Source organism: Nesoenas mayeri (genome assembly GCF_963082525.1).
Source record: "Nesoenas mayeri genome assembly, chromosome: 1".
In the NCBI taxonomy this organism is placed as follows: domain Eukaryota; kingdom Metazoa; phylum Chordata; class Aves; order Columbiformes; family Columbidae; genus Nesoenas; species Nesoenas mayeri.
In genome coordinates this window covers 45399834-45419229 of record NC_137541.1, presented here as the reverse complement: position 1 = coordinate 45419229, position 19396 = coordinate 45399834, and the positions used below count along the sequence as shown (strand labels likewise).

Here is a 19396-nt window from a genome sequence, read left to right as displayed (position 1 = left end):
GATTAATACCAAACACAAAAGTAAAAAGATTGCTATAGGATCTCCCAAAACCATTACAGTGCCCATCTACAATAAATGTACAACAGGAAGATCTAAGATGACCCAAAATGGAGAACTCAGGGAATTTGACTCATGGTCTGAGCCATGGGGGGAAATGGAAGCAAACAGCTGGCCTCTGCAGGGCCAAGGGGGCAAAATTTGTACCTGAGTGAGGTACCAGTTTTCCCAAGCAAAGACCTGGCTGCAGAAGCATTTTAAAACACAGTTATGCAGGATAAGACCCATTTGTAACCTTTGTAAGTTATAAACTGTATTATACTATGTACTATAAATACACCTAAGGCAAGAGTTGTTCAAATATACCAGTAAGGAAGGAAAACAATAGTATTTTTAGCCAGCATGGCTATACTAGTAGAAAACCTGTGAAAAGTGTGAGCTCAGTACAGGAATTTTAAGAATGAGTCTGATTTAATGAACCATTAGTGAATGCTGATAATATGGGGATTTCTCTTTGGTTTTATAGGTAGTGGCAGAAAGGGGACAAGGCAGTGTCCTTTACTGCATTTGGTCCACGGGACTTGGAACAAGTTACTTTTCCTTACATTATTTGCCTTCTGTACAAGTTCTCTCTCATGTCTGCTATAGAACAGCTCATGGCAGCTGCTCCTACTGGGAAAGGGCTGCTTTGTTGCAGGACGGTTTTCCTTTTTTTTGTTCTATTTCCCCAAGAAGATACTTGCTGATGAAGACAGAGTATGTCTCTACTGTTGACCCTCAGCCTGTATTTTTGAAACCTTCCGTTGTGATTACTATTGGCTTGTCATCTTAGAATCATAGAACGTCCTGAGTTGGAAGGGACCCACAAGGACACTGAGTCCAACTCCTGTCCCTGCACAGGACAACCCCACAGTTCACACCATGTGTCTGAGGGTGTTTCCAGTCTCTGCTTGAACACTGTCAGGCTTGGGGCTGTGACACCTCCCTGGGGAGCCTGTTCCAGTGCTCCACCAGCCTCTGGGTGAAGAACCTTTTCCTAATGTCCAACCTAAACCTCCCCGGCACATCTTCCTGCCATTCCCTTGCATTCTGCCATTGTTCGCCAGAGTTCAGTGCCTGCCCCTCCTCCTCTTGTGAGGAAGCTGTAGCCGCCATGAGGTCTCCCCTCGGTCTCCTGCAGGCTGAACAGATCATAGTCCAATGACGAAACTGAAATCCAGTTATATGCAGGCGTTTTGTGCCACCCAAGCGCTGTGAGCTGCCCTCCCTCCCCGCTTCCCTCCCTAGGCTCCGCCTCCCTCCCGCTGGAGTCCTCCAGCCTTCCCGGCGTGCCCCGCGCTCACCATAGAGCGCAGGGCCAGTCTCGCAGCGTGTGTGGGAGGCGGCGCGGCCGCGGCGACATGGCGGGCGTGGGGTCGGCGGGCAGCGCTGCCGCCGAGGCGGAGAAGCACCTCAACGGCGAGCTGCCCCCGGATCCTGAGGACAAGGACGGCGCGGAGGGCGGTGCGGCGGGGCTCGGCGCGGAGGATGGCGCCAAGAAGAAGCGCAAGAAGAAGAAGAAGGGCAAAGCGGGCCCCGCGGGTAGGAGCCGGGCCGCGCCGGGACTCTCCGCTGACAGGCCGGCGGGGCGGGCTGAGGTGCCGCGGGCCGGTACACCGAGGCTCGTACGCGGCGGCGGGTGGCTGTGGGTGGCTGAAGGGTCTTGTGGTGCGGGCCGCGGGCGCCGCCGAGGCCGCTGTCCCGGGCCGTGGCGGTTGTGCGTGCTGAGGGGATCCCCTCGGCCAGGAGGGGCTGGCGGGCCCGGGAGCGCAGCTGTCGTTCTGCTCCGGGGAAGCTGAGGCGAGGAGAGCCCTCCCTGCTCCGGTGTGCACAGGAGAAGCCGCCGCTTCCCCCATCCCCTCCTATGCCCTGGGTGGGGGAGAGGCGTGTGACTGCTGCTGTAAAAGTCACCCCGCGTGGTGGAGTCTCTGTACACCTCTCAGAGAGCCCGAGCAAGTCTGGGCAAATTGTGTAAAGGAACTACGGTTTGGGTTTGTTTTAGCAGGCCAGCAGTTAGTGATGATCATGCTGTGCGTTTATAATTATCTACTTCACGCCCATATTATCTCACAAGAGCAGGCTGCTGCTATGGCAAGACGAATTAGTTACCCTGGCAGGGAAAAAAGCGACCAGAAGCGTCTGGGTAATGCTACCTTTATATGCAAGTTTCAGTAACAGTAGCTGTCACTGTAGCACCCTACAGTCTTACACGTTGGGACTGCTTTAAAAAAAATGTTACCTGTGCTCTGGTATCTGTAGGATGAATACCACACAATATTTCTACAAAGTTTGGGGGACTGTTGTTTACTAATGTGGAGCTGCCCTTTCACTGTAAGTCAAACTTTAATTTTACAAACAGGACAAGAAACAGATAAAGAAATGGAAGGTACTCTTGATGATGTAGCAAAACAATTGGATAAACAAGCACTGGAGGAGAAGGAAAAAGATGATGATGATGAAGGCAAGTATAACTTATCTTTTCTCTTGACATTTCCAGTTTCAACTTCTTTCTGGACTCCTGTTTTAACAAACTTTACAGATGGGTTTGGTTTGTTTTTTTCGCTTGGGAGAGCTGAGAATCAACTATATGTATTTTTTACTTTTTTGGCAACAATTTAGCTCTCAGACATGCATATATATATATATATATATATATATAAATATCAGGGATCACAGCTTTGTTAGAACTTCTTGTTTTCAAGGATCTTATTACCGTAGGGGAAAGTTTAGTTTCAGATAAGTTAATCTATGAAACATTCTCACATTACCATGGTCAGTATAAATTTATGTTACAAATAATGTCTCTAGAACAAAAAAAGTACAGAGAAAATTTAAGGGAGTATTTTAATTAATAGAAGGCTTTAGAGTCTTTACCAGTGACTTGAAACCTATTCATCTGTAATCCTAGTTTTTTATAAAAAATGAAGGAGGGGAAGGTTAGTACAGAAGCAAGTCATACACCTCGTGTATTGCTTGTGCTAAGCAGCCAGTGTTGTAAGCAAGTGCCTTGGAAGCATCTAGTATTGAAATCCAGGCTGGATGCATCTTTTCTGTAGGAATACGCAGGGAAAAATGCTGTCTTTGAGTTCTTTTGATGAGTGATTCTCAATAGACATGGACATTTAAGAAAATACATTTCTCAGGTTAGTAGTTTAGTTTCCATCTTGTGAATTAGCATTTAAAGTTGGTTCAGCATTCTACAGTGATTTTTATTGTTCTACTTAGAAATCTTCATAGTTGACTATTGCTGGAATTCATAATTCTAGAATTTAATTTAATAAGTTAGATATCTAAGTTTTTTAAAAAATGAAATAAGTGTGCTGGGATACATAAAATTACAAATAAATTTATCTTCGAACATTATCTATCTATCTATCTAGCATCCAGTTTTATGCAATTGCTTTCCTTAGAAGTATCTTCTGGTGGATTATTTGTTCTATGGTATATTTCAGGTTATGGAGTTGAAAGATAATTAATACAATATGTGCTTTGCCATTGTTACAACTAAAGTAAGAAGTATGAGGAGGATAGTGAAAACTTCACACCATGAAAAAAAATATTTGAAAATTATTAGAATCGTTTTAGTTCCAGCTCAGGAGAAGTAATGTTGTTAGTCACACATCAAGAGCTGTGTTCTTCTATGCTTTTTACAGTATTAGCAATTAGTATTACACTATTGGAAAGTGTAAAACAAAATATGAGTGGTGCTACCACTGAAATAATAATCTTTTTTTCCACATGTTAGACTTGGATATGTGCTTAGAAAAGCAATAATATTTTTGCAGAAAAATAAATTGCTGCAAGCTTTTTGAAGACATTGTTTTCTTGCTTGTACTGGGTCTTGACACACGCCGTCTTAATTGTGTAGTTTCAGGGGTGTTGCTTAAGACAGGGTGTGCATTAGATTAAAACCAATAAAATATGTACCTACTTTGTGTTTTTTTCCTTGATAAGCCCATAAGTGAGTGGCCTCAGAAATGAGACTGTATACCTTTTAAAATCCAGGAGATATTTGGAAGCGCTCTTCAGATTTCCATTGCAGTGTGAAAACATCCTGATAGCCTAATATCAGGCAAAAATGTTATCTAAGTTATTAAACAGCTATACCAAAATGATATAAGGTTGGGCTTCAGTTTTGCAAAGCTCTTAAATTGCTTTTCTGGCTAAAATTGTTTTCACAGCCAGCTAGATAACTACTGCAGCTGACCAATAGTACCCTGTTTGTCTTCAGGTTATGTTTCTGGCAGCACATTTAGTCTGCAGCAGTCTTCAAGGACGTGGAAGCATAGGCCCGGTTAGTTTGGCTTGCAGTTGGCAGATTCACGTGCAGCGATGTATGAAAAAGCCACAATAAGCAGATAGCAACAGCGATAGCATTTAAGAAATGCTGTGCTCTTTTGGCAGGTTAGGCCTAGTGTTTAAAAAAATAAAAATCCAAAAATCATTTGGTGAATGGAGTCATGTCTAATTCATTTTTTGATGCATGGTTTGAGCACAGCTCAAGGTCAAGAGAAATGTGGTGAAGTTACCACATTTTAAAGAAATTTTTATGCACTGTTAAGGTTTTCCAGCTGGCCTGTGAAATATGGATTGATGGAGAATCTGGTAGGCTGAACTATATTGCAGTTACACTAGTAGTGCAAGTTATACTTGCAGGTTTTTTTGCAAACATTTAAAATAAGATTCTTAATGCCAAAATGAGCTGGGGAGTAGCAGGGGTGAGACATTACTGAAATTTGCCCTAGCTGCAGGATTACAGCAGTCACTATGGCTTAAAAATGTGGATGACACTGACGATCATGAGAGGATTGAAACCTAGTGACTGGAATAACCGGTCAGTGTTTTGGTTTGGTTTTGTTTTTAAATAAATGAGCAAGTACAAGTTTCTGTATAAATTCCTTCAAAACAGCAGTGCTTTGACTTAATTCTAAAAGTTCATTCAGTTTTACTCTTTGCTTTAGATAAAAATAAATGTTCTAAATCTAGATTACTAGTACTTCATAGAAGGACCACAAGGATGATCTGGTACTTATCTATTTTGAAATGTGCTTATGGTGAGGTCCAGAAGGTTTAGTGAGATGGTATCACATTAGATAAAGGCTTCATTGTGTGTGAAGTAACTAAGCATTAGATGTAGCCAAACATTAAGTCCATGGGGGTTATCGCTAGCTCCAAAATGTGAGCTAGCATGGTGTGGCTGATTCTTGGTGCTAACATGCTGTGCTCTCTGAAAACATCCCACTGATATGTCTCACATGCAGTAGTTTTGCTTGTGCTGGTTGTGACTTTCCGTGTTAATGTCCAGATTAAACTCATCCTGACCTAAGTGCTGTCATCTTTACTTGTTTGGTTTTTTTAATCTTTCCAGATGCTTTAAGTTCCTTTAGCTGTAGCATCAAAGTGTGTTTGAAGCAGTAAGTCCTAGCTTTTTGATAGCTGTTGTGTCTAATACATTTCTCTCTCATGCCCTCCCCCAGCTCCCCAGGCGTCTTTTTGGGTATGTTGAGAATAGAGGAATTTGAAGTGGGCCTTCCCCTGAGCCGCTTTTTTTCCTCTGTTGGGTGATACATTTAAGTCATCAGCTTTACAAAGTATTTTCTTAGGTCTGTGTTTGGTATAGGAACTGAAAATGCTAATGGTTTGGTGGCAGCTTCTAGCTATCTTATTTTAATCCATTAAATTCTGCTGTGAAAGAAGCATTTCCAGGTAGTCTGGATGATTTTGTGTCTCATTTTTGGTCTTTAAGGTTGTTTTGTATTCATCTGAGCACTTTCTTTCCTGTAGATGGAGAGGGTGAAGGAGATGGAGCAACGGGGAAAAAGAAGAAAAAGAAGAAAAAGAAGAAAGGACGTAGGTATCAAGCACAAAAATATAGACTGCATGAATATTTGGTATAAGCATGTGTAAGTGCTGTTCTTGGCAGCAAAAACAAATTTTGGGGTGCATTTTGGTATTGTAGGCTAAGTATTTCCAGTGTACCATATGTAAAATTTTCTTAAATTACACTCAACAGCTAAGGTCCAGACCGATCCACCATCTATTCCAATATGTGATCTATTTCCCAGCAATATATTCCCGAAGGGAGAAGAATGTGAATACCCACCAACACAAGATGGGTGAGTGTTTTAAAATGTATTTAAAATATTTTTAAAATATACATGTTGTCATCTGGATGTGCTGAATTGCAAAAAATCTTAATATACAACTGGATCATCTAAGAACTTAATGAAGAGACGTCTTTAGGCCAGAAATGTTCTTTCTTCCCTACCCTTTTAATTGAGGTATAGCCTGTATGAGCAGAATTGCCATGAGGAAGGGGACCTTGAGACCCAGGGGACCAGCAGTATTTCAGTAAGCAGCTTATAAGAAAAATACAGTCTGAACTAGAACAGAGTGAATGTTTAAAATTCAGAGAGGTGTGACACTGTTATGCTGCAGTTTGGATGCACATGGGTGTCAACTTGTTGTCTCAGAGAATGAGACAGTTTAATTTAAAAGCCTAAATGGTGTACTCTGCACTTTGCTTCTCTTTGTTTGTATGAATATATAGTTATTATAACGTAACTATTTTTTATAATTCAGAGTAGCATGGGAATATTGTGCAATTTTACTAAACAAGCAGCAGCTTCTAGTGGTTTACTGGAACAGACACTTGTATCCTTATGTTTTCATACAGTACTACTATTTCCATATGCTTTGTTAGGAACTAGGATGTACCAGCTTGACTTAGTTTCCTACATGCAGTGTTGTGGGAGGTCGTGCTTTACTTGGAGGGGGATGTGGAATTAGCTTGAATTGCATTAATATCTGAATGAAAAGACCAGGTATTACTGAAAACTTTCCAGGAAATTCTGAATTAAAACTCTGACAAAATAGTTTAAACCAAAGGAGGAGGTGAGTAGATAAATGTTTATATTTCTGAAAGCATTGTTTAGTTTTCAGTTACTCTTTTTTTACAGAATCAAATTACTTTGAAACACTTATTAGTTGTTTAAAGTCATGCCTGTTTTTCATAGAGTGTAAGCAACATAGTCAAGAGTCTAGTACATCATATAAATTGTGTTCAGATACTTACAGATGATATTATATAATTTCTATGAGATTAAAATCTGGGTTTGAGGAAACCTTTTCTTTTAAATTCAACTTGATTGCAAGGTGTGCTCGCATTTATTTAGAAATGGCTGCCTTGTTTGTATGCACAATATTAGTGTGGTGATGAAGGACTTTCACAGGGTAGTCTTGACAAGCTGATGCAGGAGTAATTCTTTCATGCTTAAGAGTTAAGTGTTTGTCTGTATATGCAGATAAACCACATTCAGGAGGACATGATTTAAGCAATCCAGAAATTAGATTATAAGTATTTCAGGCATGTTCATAGTTTATTAACAAACGACACACTATTTTTACACCTCTGTTACATATCCAGCCAATTGAAAATTAAATGTTTTACTCTGGGTTTGCTACTATTCATTTGAAAGGGGAAAAAAACCCCAAACATGTAAATGCATGCAAAACAACAAAACCAAACCTTTGGTAACAGGATTTAAGTGGGGCATCTTTTCTGAAACAAGAGCGTTCTGCTATGGAACAAGAATAAACTCTTCTAAGGAACCTGAAATAGTTTCTTTATGTAATTTGCTTAAGCAAATACATGCTTAGTTTTGTTTCTAGTTTAAACAGTTAACTCTTTAGCATGCTACTTTAGCATTTCCTGACATAAGTAGGTACGTACTTATGTTAGTAGCTGACATGAATACTTGGATATTTCCTATTCTGAATAATAGTTTCATTTTGTATTTTGGTGAAGCATTTTTATGCCACTTCTTTTATTCATGCTGAGGTTAGTAGGGTATTGCCTTGAATTTTTTTTTAAGAGTTGTACTTCTGATCTGAACTCTTGATGTCACATGGCTTCCTGCCAGTTTGATGGAGTTTGCACTTAAGTCCATGACTGATGGCAGAGCAGCTGCCCAGGCTCTGTCATCAGCTCTTGCTACCAGAGGGTGTTCCCTGCTGCAATCCCCAGCAGTCTGAAGTGCTCCTTAAGTCCCTCTCCCCACTGTTTTTCTGCACTACACCTTTTCCATCTTCTTGTGCCACGATGCTGGTGCTGGCAGTAGTCCAGTTTCCAAGTAAGGACACTCAGGTGTTGCAGCCTGTTACTCATGAGGTTATTTTTTGGTGGAATTTACCAGTGTTAAGGCAAACTGTAAGAGCAGTATGTGGGATTCTTGCTATTGAAGCAAGAAGATGAGTCAGACAAGTAAGTATGGGATTTCCCCTTTGCACTGTTGTTACTTTATCTGAAAAGGAGCCTGAAGTTCAAGGGAATCAAACAAAAGGGTATCAAAATATTTGGACCCTCTGGTCGTCCTTTGAAAACTTTTATGGAATCCTCCTTTCTCTTTTCAGCTCTGGTTTAGGATTGCAGGCCTCTTAACACTGTATAAATACTTAGTTCAAAATGCAGCAAAATCGCAGGGCATAGTCTGTTGGCTTACTCATACCTAGTTTTTGGCTGTGAAGGGAACTCTTAGAGTGGAACCGAGTTGCATGTCTATGAAACAGGTAAGTAGTTACACTTCTGGATTTCAAAAATTAATCCTTTAGCTCTGCATATTTGATTTTTTGCTTAGAATCAGCTCCTTTATGTAAAGGTAAAAGATAATTTCTAAATTTGGAAACTTTGGTGTAGTACAGTATCTTTGGTCCATCTTGTCCATCATCCCTTTTCTTTTATGGCCCACCTACTAGGATGTGCTGCATAGCATATGGAGTTCTTTGAGTTATCACTAGGGATTTTTGCATCATTACAGTGCTCCAGCTTCGCCATTTGAAGGGTATTTCTACTTTGTAGTCAAAAGAGTAGTCTTTTAATTAAGTTCTCACAGTTGCTGGAGTGGCTAAATTACTTTTGGGTTGGTTTTTTTTGTTTTGTTTGTTTTCTTGGAACTTTAGTTCTATAGTTTCTTGTTTAATAAAAACCCATATTCAAAACTAATTATATATTTAGTCTTGTATTGAAAATTATTCTTGTATTTGTTCTATGAACCTACTGAAGAGTTAAAATGAGTGGTATTCTCTTGGAACGAATGTTAGTTCACTGTCCAGCAAATTTAGAAAGAAACTTCCTGGCATGTGTCATAGTTACTATGCCCTGTGTTAGGAGTTATTACCCAAGTATTTGGAGAATGGAACTGCAAGCTCTTAAATTTTGAAGGAGCTTATTGTCTCTGTCAGTAACAGTTTCTGGGCCAAGTAGCTACACTACAGTGAGATTCTTCTCCATATAGTTAGAGCACTGTCTGAATGAGTAAGATTGTGCAAAAAATAAACTTTATGCATGAGCAGAGCATGTTGCGGTGATTCGTCCTGCTAAACTCAAGGTAGAATTGCAGGCCTTGATATGCACTTTATATGCCTTTTCTGTCTTTTTGTAAAGTCTTATGCGTCCTTCAAGCACACAGCTTCTCTGGGCTTTTGGGAGGCTGGGAGGTAAGGCTTTGGAAAATCAGAATAAAATTGTTCATGGTCAGAGTGAAATTTCTATATATACATTATTATTTTTTGCTGCAATATTACTGCTTTTTATAGGTGCCAGTCTGTGATGATGATAGTTTGTGAGGGGGGTTTGTTGTTGTTTTTTATAGGCTTCCTTTATTCTCAAAATTGTATAAATCGAGATCTTTTCTGTTGCACAAGGGAACGTACACCTGACTGGTTTATTCACCCTTTGCAGTCTTTAGACAGAAGGTGTAATGACTACTGCAATTATAGTAACTCTTCATGACATGCTTTATGTATTTTTGAAGGCGAACAGCTGCTTGGAGAATAACCAGTGAAGAAAAGAAAGCACTAGACCAAGCCAGTGAGGAAATCTGGAATGATTTTCGAGAGGCTGCGGAGGCACACAGACAAGTGAGGAAATACGTTATGAGCTGGATAAAACCTGGAATGACAATGATAGAAATCTGGTGAGGACATCAATCTTTTAAGGACCTCTACTATAGATTTTTCTTCTTTCTCCAGAGCAGGGGGGGGAATTAGTCTCAGTTTTGTGTGCTTTAATTGGCTGTGCCATGAGTGTTGAGGGGGGAGGTTTCCATTTGAAGTATGCAACCAGTATCCCAAATTTTTTCCTCTATGTTTCCTCCTGTAACATATAATTAGCTTATGTAGCTGTCCAGGGCCTGGGGTCATACTGAATTTCAAACTAAGCTTTCAGTTAGGTTCACTTATTTTGAGCACATGCTTGATTTTAGTGTTCTGTGCCCCAACTCCTCTTGCACATAAGTTCTGCAGTGGTGCTGAGAGAAGCAGCAATAGTGATAATAAAATGCCAGAATTGTCAGTGAAGTTTTTGGGCTGGGCACTGCAGGTGTAGTCTGAGGCTGGGAGTTGAGAAGGAGGCGTAAAAACAGCATGGCTGTGTAGTCAGTCCAGGGCAGGAAGATTTTATCTATATTTAGTCTTCACTGACTGATGTTTCTGGAGAAACACAATGCTTCTTTGTGTTATTCTTAGTTGATAAGAAATAACTGAGCAAATGGGTTAAGATAAACATGAATTTGATTAAGGTAAAGATTTAAGAAATAATTAGCCTGGACTGATTCTCTTGATTCTTCCAACTATTCCTTTTTCTGTCCTTCAGTTTATCTAGAGTGACTGTCTGCTATCCAAGTACTACACTGATCCAGGACAGTTTAGCTTCCAAAATCAGGTGCTTTGAGCCTGGTATGACTGAGGACTGTGCTAACAAGAGTAGGATAGTAAGAAAGCTAATCAGAGCTGATCCCCAAGGTAACTTCGAGGATAATGGAAAGAAACAATATACCATCAGGAAAGTGGAAGAAACAACTGCCTTAATAATCACTAGTCTGGCTGAAACAAATCTGACATACTGAATTATACAGTTTGACTGTTAAAAGCAATAATTTTTTCAAAACGTGACTTTTCTTCCTGAAGTACCTCAGGTTATGGGGACTCGCCTGCTAAAGTAAACTCTCTTCTTTTTTCAATTTGCTCTGAGTGAATAGCTTTCTTAAATAAAATCAGAGTATGGTGTACTGTTGGGAGTTGCAGTTTATGTAATTCAGTGCCACTATAGGAGTGTGCACTAGTGGACATGTGTCTTTAGTTTTCTAGCAGCAAACAGCTTGAGAATAGACAAAACCCAAGAACAAATGTTAGTCTCATAAGGTTTTCTTTTATCACTGTTATTGCTTAAATTAAAAAAAATAATAATCTTTTTTGTATTAAAAAAAATTAGTAAATGAGAGGACTGTACTATTCCTTTTTTTTCCCCTTTTTTTTTTCTTTCCCTTTTAAATCTCAGTAATTGAAAAAATGCATTTAATGTGCCTGAACTTTAGTTGTATAGCCTGCTGCTCAGGAAGAATCAGTTAAATGTAGCTTGTAACATGTAGCTTGTTACATTTATAATAAAAACACTAGTGAAATACTCAGTTTTGCCCAAGAAAGGGTAGAAGAAAGGACACCAAGAACTGAAGATTGTGATGTTGTACTTATGTTTTCTAGTCTAGGGTCTCCTCCTAGCTAGTATACAAGTAGTTTAAGATATCAAATTAAAACATTTGCTTGAATATTTTTTCTGAGGTTTTGTTCTTGCATTGATTTATTTGAAGTCATTATAAGAAATATTGACAACTGTTGTGTTCTTTTGTTTCTTCTTCCCTCTGCCTTTTAGTGAAAAACTAGAAGACTGCTCACGTAAGCTGATAAAGGAAAATGGTTTAAATGCAGGTCTTGCCTTTCCTACTGGGTGCTCTCTGAATAATTGTGCCGCCCACTACACTCCCAATGCTGGAGATCCAACAGTCCTGCAGTACGATGATATTTGCAAAATAGATTTCGGGACACATATTAGTGGTTAGTTTTCATTTATGAATTAAAACTTTGAGAACATACTTCAATGCACAGACTATTATGCTAATTAACTTCTGCTAATTTCAGGTCGTATTATTGACTGTGCTTTTACAGTCACATTCAATCCAAAATATGACAGACTATTAGAAGCTGTAAAAGATGCCACAAATACTGGAATAAAGGTATGATCAATACGTATGTCATTTGCCAAGTCTTCTACAGTAAACTTTGCAATTATTTTCCGCTTATATTTGCACTTTATTTTTAGTGTGCTGGGATAGATGTACGTCTCTGTGATGTGGGGGAGGCCATACAAGAAGTTATGGAGTCTTACGAGGTTGAAATTGATGGCAAAACATACCAAGGCAAGTTCTTTTCTTTATATAAGGATAATTGTTTGTAGAGTAATATATGTTTGTACAAATATGGGTTTGTTTGTATTATATTGAAAAGACCACTGTACTAGAAGTAGGGTGTGAGTCTTGCATAAATACGTGTTTCTGGCTGTCTTGCTGTTCCTCTGGAGGAATGTTCTTCGATTATCCTCGCAAGTATTGTAGCTTGAACAGATAAGCTGAAGGCTAAACAGCTGTTTCAAAATGTACAAATAATTTGATACCTGCTGTTTGACTTTATTAATAAGCTTTTATTAATGTTGAAGTTGCCAGTCTTTAATAATGAAGTTTTGATATAGCATGCAAAACTAACTTGTGTCTTGGCCAGAATTTGTACAAGATGTGTGGATAGTTTTGTGATTAGTTCTTTGCAATATGACGAGTCACTGTAGCACTTTCAGTATGGACTAACAAACCAAATTGCCTTAAAGGGTTTAACATTTGTTAGGAAGTTGCCTGTAATATTAATGTTTTCTTCTAAAGTGAAACCAATTCGCAATTTGAATGGACACTCGATTGGGCCGTACAGGATACATGCTGGAAAAACGGTGCCCATTGTGAAAGGAGGAGAAGCCACAAGAATGGAGGTAAATGGAGTTCATAAATCTTTCTTTTAAGTTTACCCAGCTGTCACTGCAAAAATAATATTTTCTGTGTGGTCCTAACATTTAATATTTGTGATTCTGGTGGATAATAGCAACAGAGTAAAAACTTTGCTGCACTTTGTAGTGTTCCTGTAAAGGAGTGATCCCTCTTGTTTCAGCTCAGTGGCTTCTCCATTTAGCCCTGAAGTATTCTGCTGTCTGACACTGGCTGAAATTGAAGCCTTGGAACCTTGTTCTTTATTTGAAAAAAAGAAAAGAAAAAAAAAAAACCACAACACAAAGCAACAGCTATAAAAACCTTGAAATCTGAATGGCCCTAGTAATGCTTATGGAAACTCTTGGCGTATTTATTTCTCAATGTGTATGCATTACTTAAATTGAGTGTTGGAGTGTTCCACTTCGGAGCAGGGAAAAGGACAGGAGTTCAGATTTTGGGCTGAATTTGAGTGACTAGAGTTTTCTTGAAAGGTGTTCAGACTTACCAGTCATTCACACTTCCCTTGGTTGTTCACTCTGTAATTAAAAAGACAAAATAACGATCTTTTCTTGCTCATGTAATTCTTGAGAAATATTCCTTTAATGTTGTAGCTGTGGATGACTTTTTGCAAGTACAGTTAGGTATTTTTCTTGAAAAGCTTCCAGTGCAGTTTTTCTTTGCAGATACAAAATAATTAAGCTTATTTCTAGTTACTGTGAGAGGCTAGATGAAAAATTTTTGAAAACCATTTTGGAGCAGGGGAAGAGAAGTTGCTGTACGTGATGTGGCAAACTATAGCAATGGGAAAGGCAGCATTAAAATACGTAACCTGAGATTTAGGTTACACATTTTGATAGGTTTAGGCTTTAGATTTAACATTTTGATATAAGCTTGTGTTCTAACAAGATAAGAAGGCTTATTTAAAAGATTGGTAATGAAGTAAGAAGCTTTCAATTTCATTCTAAGCCTGATCACTGGTCAGCAATGATCACTAGTAAGCCTGTCAGTAAATAAAGCAACACTTCTAAGAGCTGAATAAGGGACAGGTCTGGTCTGGACAAGATTGTTTTCACCCAAAACTTGTACCATATTTGTTCATCACCTTGTTAACAATGTGAACAAAATTACAAAAGTTTTAACTATCATCTTATTTATAGGAGTGTGCAAAGGGATTAAGAGGATTGGAAAAGGAAGGTGTAAAAGCTTGTGTGCCCGTCTTGTTTTAGCTTAGTGAATGGTTAGGTCTTGTATATCATCCATCATCAGTATATTACTAGTATAAAACTTAAATGTTCTTTGAGGAAATCTTACTTAAAGATTTAAGAGCTTTGAGATTGTTTTAATTGAATATTCAGACACTGGGGAGAAGACATCTTTTAATTTCTTCAGCTTCTGTAGGTTACTCAGGACACCATCCTACATTGTTAAAGACAGTTTTGCCAATGAAGAATGTGGAGCATAGCCAAGCTCTTACTGTGCTATGCTAATTATAGTATCAAACTGCAGTCCAATGAGGTTTTTGTGATAAAGAGAAACAGAACCTCTGATGATCCTGAAAAAGTGGGTGTAAAGTGAATTTTTTTGGTAGCGTTGTTTGTGAGTTTTTGTCTTTTTAATGAAAGTAGTTGAATATTCAGGAACATCTTTAAGAGTTTGTCTTGAATTTGAAGCCTGTGTTACTCCTTTTCATATGACTTCTTATTTTGGGGTTGTGACTTTAAAAGAAGGTTAGTAAACTGGAAAGCCCAGCTTCTGCTGTTAATGTTTTATGTCCTGTCTTAAGTCCCTTTCACAGTCCTACCATTGAGGGTGTGTGAATGCACTTCGCAGAAATGAGTTTATATAATGGCATTTCAGTATGTTCTTGGCAAGAATTTTGATAATGCCCTTGCAGATATATATTACCACATTTCTTTCTTGAAGAAATTCATCTTGTGAACTGGAAATGAGCAGGTTAAGGTTTTATACTAGCAGCTGTTACCAGAAAATTCTTGCAGAAATTGGGCAGAAGGTTTTTCAGTGCAGTAAGTCTCTAATCAACATCTATTTGCTATGTCTGAACTATAAATTTCCTTGGACTTCTATCTGAATAGCAACGGATTACTTCCAGTTAGCAAATGTTTTGCAGCAGAATATGGTTTCTTAGCTATATTAGATGTATGCTTTGACAATGTTTTAACTGCAATGACTTTGAGAAATTGTGACTAGAAATGTGCTGATATTTATGGCTTGAAACAAATAAAATGGTACTAACGTAAATAGCTGATGAGTTGGAGTTGTCTGTAAATTTGCTATCTGAAATCTCCACGTTGAATTTTTCTCTACCTTGACTTGATGATTGAATCTGTTGACATTTAATTACTTGTATTCAGAATTTGTTATACTGAGATCATTGTATCAGAATGGCCCAATGTCACTTATTTTCATATTGCAACATGTTCCCTTTTTTTTTTTTCTCCTTAGGAAGGTGAAGTATATGCTATAGAAACCTTTGGTAGCACAGGAAAAGGTGTCGTTCATGATGATATGGAGTGTTCTCATTATATGAAGAACTTCGATGTTGGGCATGTGCCCATAAGGTTGGATTTTGTCGCTGTTTTTTTTTTTTGCTAGTATATTGTGCTAGTGCTACCACCCTCTTAGGGTTCAAATTTGATATAGTGCAGGTTCTTCATTAATTAATTAGGCTGCTGGAGGACTCAAAGGGTGGTGGTAGCAATGTTCTCATTACAAAATATGCTGATTGTAAATTTGGAACAATATGGAATTATTCCAAATAATCTGACAATGGAGAAAATACATAATTACGGAACTTCCTATCATCAGTAATTTGAAAATAATAATATAGAGATTATGATTGTATATTAGTCTATGTATTAAATGTATGTGTATGTGTATATATATATATATATATTTAAATCAACATCTGTATGTTGTATGCCACAATCTTTGTCTGAGTTCTGTTCCCAGCATATATTAAGCTATTCATGTAATCTCTTTTGTTTATCTGGATATTTTGTGGGATTTAAGTTCTTGTTTCATTGTATTGCTGTGAAATGAAATAGTTTATGAATTTTCAGTTTTCACTGGGATTACATTTTGGCATTTCTAGGAGTGCAACATATTTTCTGAAGTGAAGACTATTATGGTTAGAAATATAGCAGGCAGACATGCTTTTCCAGATAGTTCCGTTTTGTTTCCATAGAACAACCTAGTAATATAAAAAAGGGGCGGGGGGAGGCAAAGAAATAGCTGAAGGGTTAGAAAGGAACTGCTTATGTTTGGAAATAAGTTTATATCTTAGCAGATCTATAAATCTCTAATTTTTATGATTACATTTTGTAAGAAGTATGAATAAAAAGCTTACCAAGTATTTGACTTCGGAAGTAAAACTTCAGAGTTTTAAACCACCGAGCTTTTGCCTAAATTAGTTCCAATTGTTAACCACTTTGGATCAGGAAGAATTATATTTTTCTTTGTAAGATGAATTGTCCTTTTATGATTTAAGAGCATGATGCCTGTCACTGCCTTCAATTTTGCCTGGCTAGTTAGAGGCACTAATGTTCACAGTGTAACTATTTGAAATGGATGGCCAGTGCATTGGGCAGTATTCAGATTTGCTTTGAAGGATATCTTTTTGCGGGAAGAAAACGTATTTTCTTACATGAACAGAACACCTGATTGATGTAGAAAGATATCCCAAGACTGGGCAGTCTTAAAACACCTTGAAATCTAACCCTGTTCTTCATTGGTCTGGCTTTTGTCTGTAGTGAATGCTTGCTGGTGATACCTCTTCTCAAACATGTTCTTCTTTTTCCTTCAGGCTTCCAAGAGCAAAACACTTGCTCAACGTTATCAATGAAAACTTTGGTACTCTTGCCTTCTGCCGCAGATGGCTGGATCGCCTGGGAGAGAGTAAATACCTAATGGCATTGAAGAACCTGTGTGACTTGGGAATAGTGGATCCATACCCTCCCTTGTGCGACATTAAAGGCTCGTACACGGCACAGTTTGAGCACACTATACTGTTGCGCCCAACATGCAAGGAGGTTGTCAGCAGAGGAGATGACTACTAAACTCAAAGCCACCTCAGCACCTTTATACTCTAGGCTTCGTTGGAACATACTATACCAGAATTAATTTGCAACATGTTGTCTGTTTTAACAGTGGACTGATGTAATACTTTCCGTATTTGGAAAGGAAGGAATTTAATCAGAGGCAAGTCTTCTAATATAACTAACCAAGGAAAAAGCTTTCAGGCCTTTAGAAATATTTCAAAAGTTGCTTTTTTTTTTTTTTTTGTTCAGGGAAATACGTGCTATAAAGCTCAATTTTTAGTTTGGAATGAGTTATACATTTTGTTTTGAACGTTTATGATAAAAGATGCTTTTCAAATATTTATATTACCGTATTCCTACTTGAATGCTTTGAATGACTACACCTGATTTCTGCGCCGAAGTCCTCTATGATATTGCCTTTTAAACTTCCTGGAATCCATTTTGTAAAAAAAATAAAGACAAATTTTCAGATCTAAAAATACATATACTTTTTAGAAGTCTGGTTACAATTCTGGTCAGGAGTCTGCTGGGAAACTGCTCTATTAAATATTTTGCAAACTTGATTTGCCATTTCTTGTCTTGAAACTGGACCTGTCTTACCCTTAATATGAAACTTGCCCTTTAAGTGCTTATTTGAATAGTCTTGTCAGTGCTGAGATACAGACCAAAGAGTCATCAACTCTTTTGCGGGACAGAATGTGACACCTTCAGTAAAGATGCATGGTGTGATTTATTTTTGAGTGTGCCCATCTTCAGTTTAGACTTGAGTTTTATTGGAAGGTGTCAAAATGCATTTTGAGGTCTCTGCTCATGCAGCTTCAGGCTGAAGAGGACTGTGAATGTCAGTATACCTCTCTCCATATTCTTTGCTGTTGGCGCACCCTCTTGCACAGAGTAAAATTTTCCTTGATGTGATTCCCCATCTTAAAGTTCACATTGGGTTGGACAATTTGTGGGGATAACAAAAACATTGATTTATTTTGGAGTGTTAAAAGTTCTTCCACATGGGTGAACTAACCTGAAGTATTTGATGTTTTCTTGCCATAAGAGGTCATTCTCTGTCTTCCTGCTGCAGTGAATCTGACTGTCTGACCTCATTTGTAAAGGTAAATGAAATGCTGCGGTTCTGCAGGCCTAGGTGCAGTATATCTTTTAGTGCTGCATATTTACTTCACGTCTTGCATATTAAAATATTACATAGTTACTGATAACAAAAATTACAGCTTCTTTATTAAGTCAATAACAGTGCCTTAAGTGTAATGGCTTAGGAAACAGACTCTTCACCTACTCCTTTATAGTCACAGCCTGTGTTTGTTTATAGAGGAGTTCATAATAATATAGAAATACCAGTTATATCCCCCTCTGTCTTTGGGTAAAAGCTGCGTTTTTGTCCTTTAAAACTGAGCTGCAGTTTAGAGGGGAGCATTTTCACGTGCTGCCTACGTTTGAAAAACAATAGATATTGGTGGCTTTTTTCAAATTGTAAGTATTATTCAAATTTAGTACTGTTTAAACTTGTAGAAACTCATGAAATAGGATACTGAAATGTTTATTGCTGTTGTTGCTGTTTGGGAGTCTTGGCATCCCAGCAACGAATTTTAAGTAATTTAGGCAGCTGTGTGGGCATGCGTGTCTCAACTTCCAAACAAACAGTAGCTGCTGTACAGCACCCTTGTACGCTGCAAAGGATAAACTGGCACTTGAAAGAGCCTGTGCTGAACAGGGCTGCTGGGTACATGAGCTGCTGCTATTTTTATTTATGCTGACAGGACCATACAGCTGATGCACTTTCTGACTTGCTACAAGCAGGGTGGCTTCTTACGTATCTACCTCTCTAACAAGCCTGGTTACTGCAAATTCTGCTAGAAACGAGTAAGACAAATCTGCTTCAGTTCTCAGCCTCTTGTCTGCTAATGCCAGATTTTTCCCTCTAGAAAGATAGTCTGTTGGTAGCTCAGTGGCACTTGATACTGTTTCTACAGCTTAAGGCTTTTGGTTGTTTCAAGAACACTTAGTATTACACATCAGTGATTTTTTTCATCACTTTTATTTGATCTTATCCTACTATTTTGGACTATGGCCTGTTTTTTAAACTTTTAAACTTACTGTCTGTTTGCTAATTCGCATGTGGAAGCTGATAATCGTGCATAACAGATTGCAGAGGAAATGCCTGGGAAAAGTAACTCGCAGAACATCATGATTATTTGTTGCCACAAATTTATGGGGTTTGTCTAGATAGATGCTTCCTGTGCTGCCGACCATCCTGCATTTACATCTGTCGGTCTAGAAGGCAAGGCCTATTTCCCCCTCCTTGCACATTGCATTTTAAAAGAATAAAATGAATTGCTGCCTTCCTGCTCTTTAGGCTGCCTTTCTCCTACTGCTGGAGGTGCAGTTATGAATTCCTGGCTGTGCTGTCTGATAACTGGACAGTAGTGG

The 19396-nt window shown here is 38.5% G+C and overlaps 1 protein-coding gene across 1 annotated transcript; it reads left to right on the top strand.

Moving 5' to 3' along the window:
• Positions 1-1356: 1356 nt before the first annotated feature.
• On the top strand, positions 1357-17520 carry METAP2 (methionyl aminopeptidase 2). The gene is made up of 11 exons (XM_080344493.1): positions 1357-1578; positions 2396-2497; positions 5821-5886; positions 6050-6152; positions 9849-10010; positions 11744-11925; positions 12010-12104; positions 12191-12287; positions 12801-12904; positions 15363-15478; positions 16723-17520. The coding sequence occupies exons 1-11, from the start codon at positions 1398-1400 to the stop codon at positions 16973-16975; spliced, it is 1461 nt and encodes a 486-aa protein (XP_080200619.1). The 5' UTR covers positions 1357-1397; the 3' UTR covers positions 16976-17520.
• Positions 17521-19396: the final 1876 nt, after the last annotated feature.

Excerpts from the sequence above, each read along its gene's own strand:
- METAP2 (XM_080344493.1), top strand. The coding sequence starts at position 1,398 with ATGGCGGGCGTGGGGTCGGCGGGCAGCGCTGCCGCCGAGGCGGAGAAG. Across the intron at positions 6,153-9,848 it reads TACCCACCAACACAAGATGG|GCGAACAGCTGCTTGGAGAA; the intron begins GTGAGTGTTTTA and ends GTATTTTTGAAG. Across the intron at positions 10,011-11,743 it reads ATGACAATGATAGAAATCTG|TGAAAAACTAGAAGACTGCT; the intron begins GTGAGGACATCA and ends TCTGCCTTTTAG.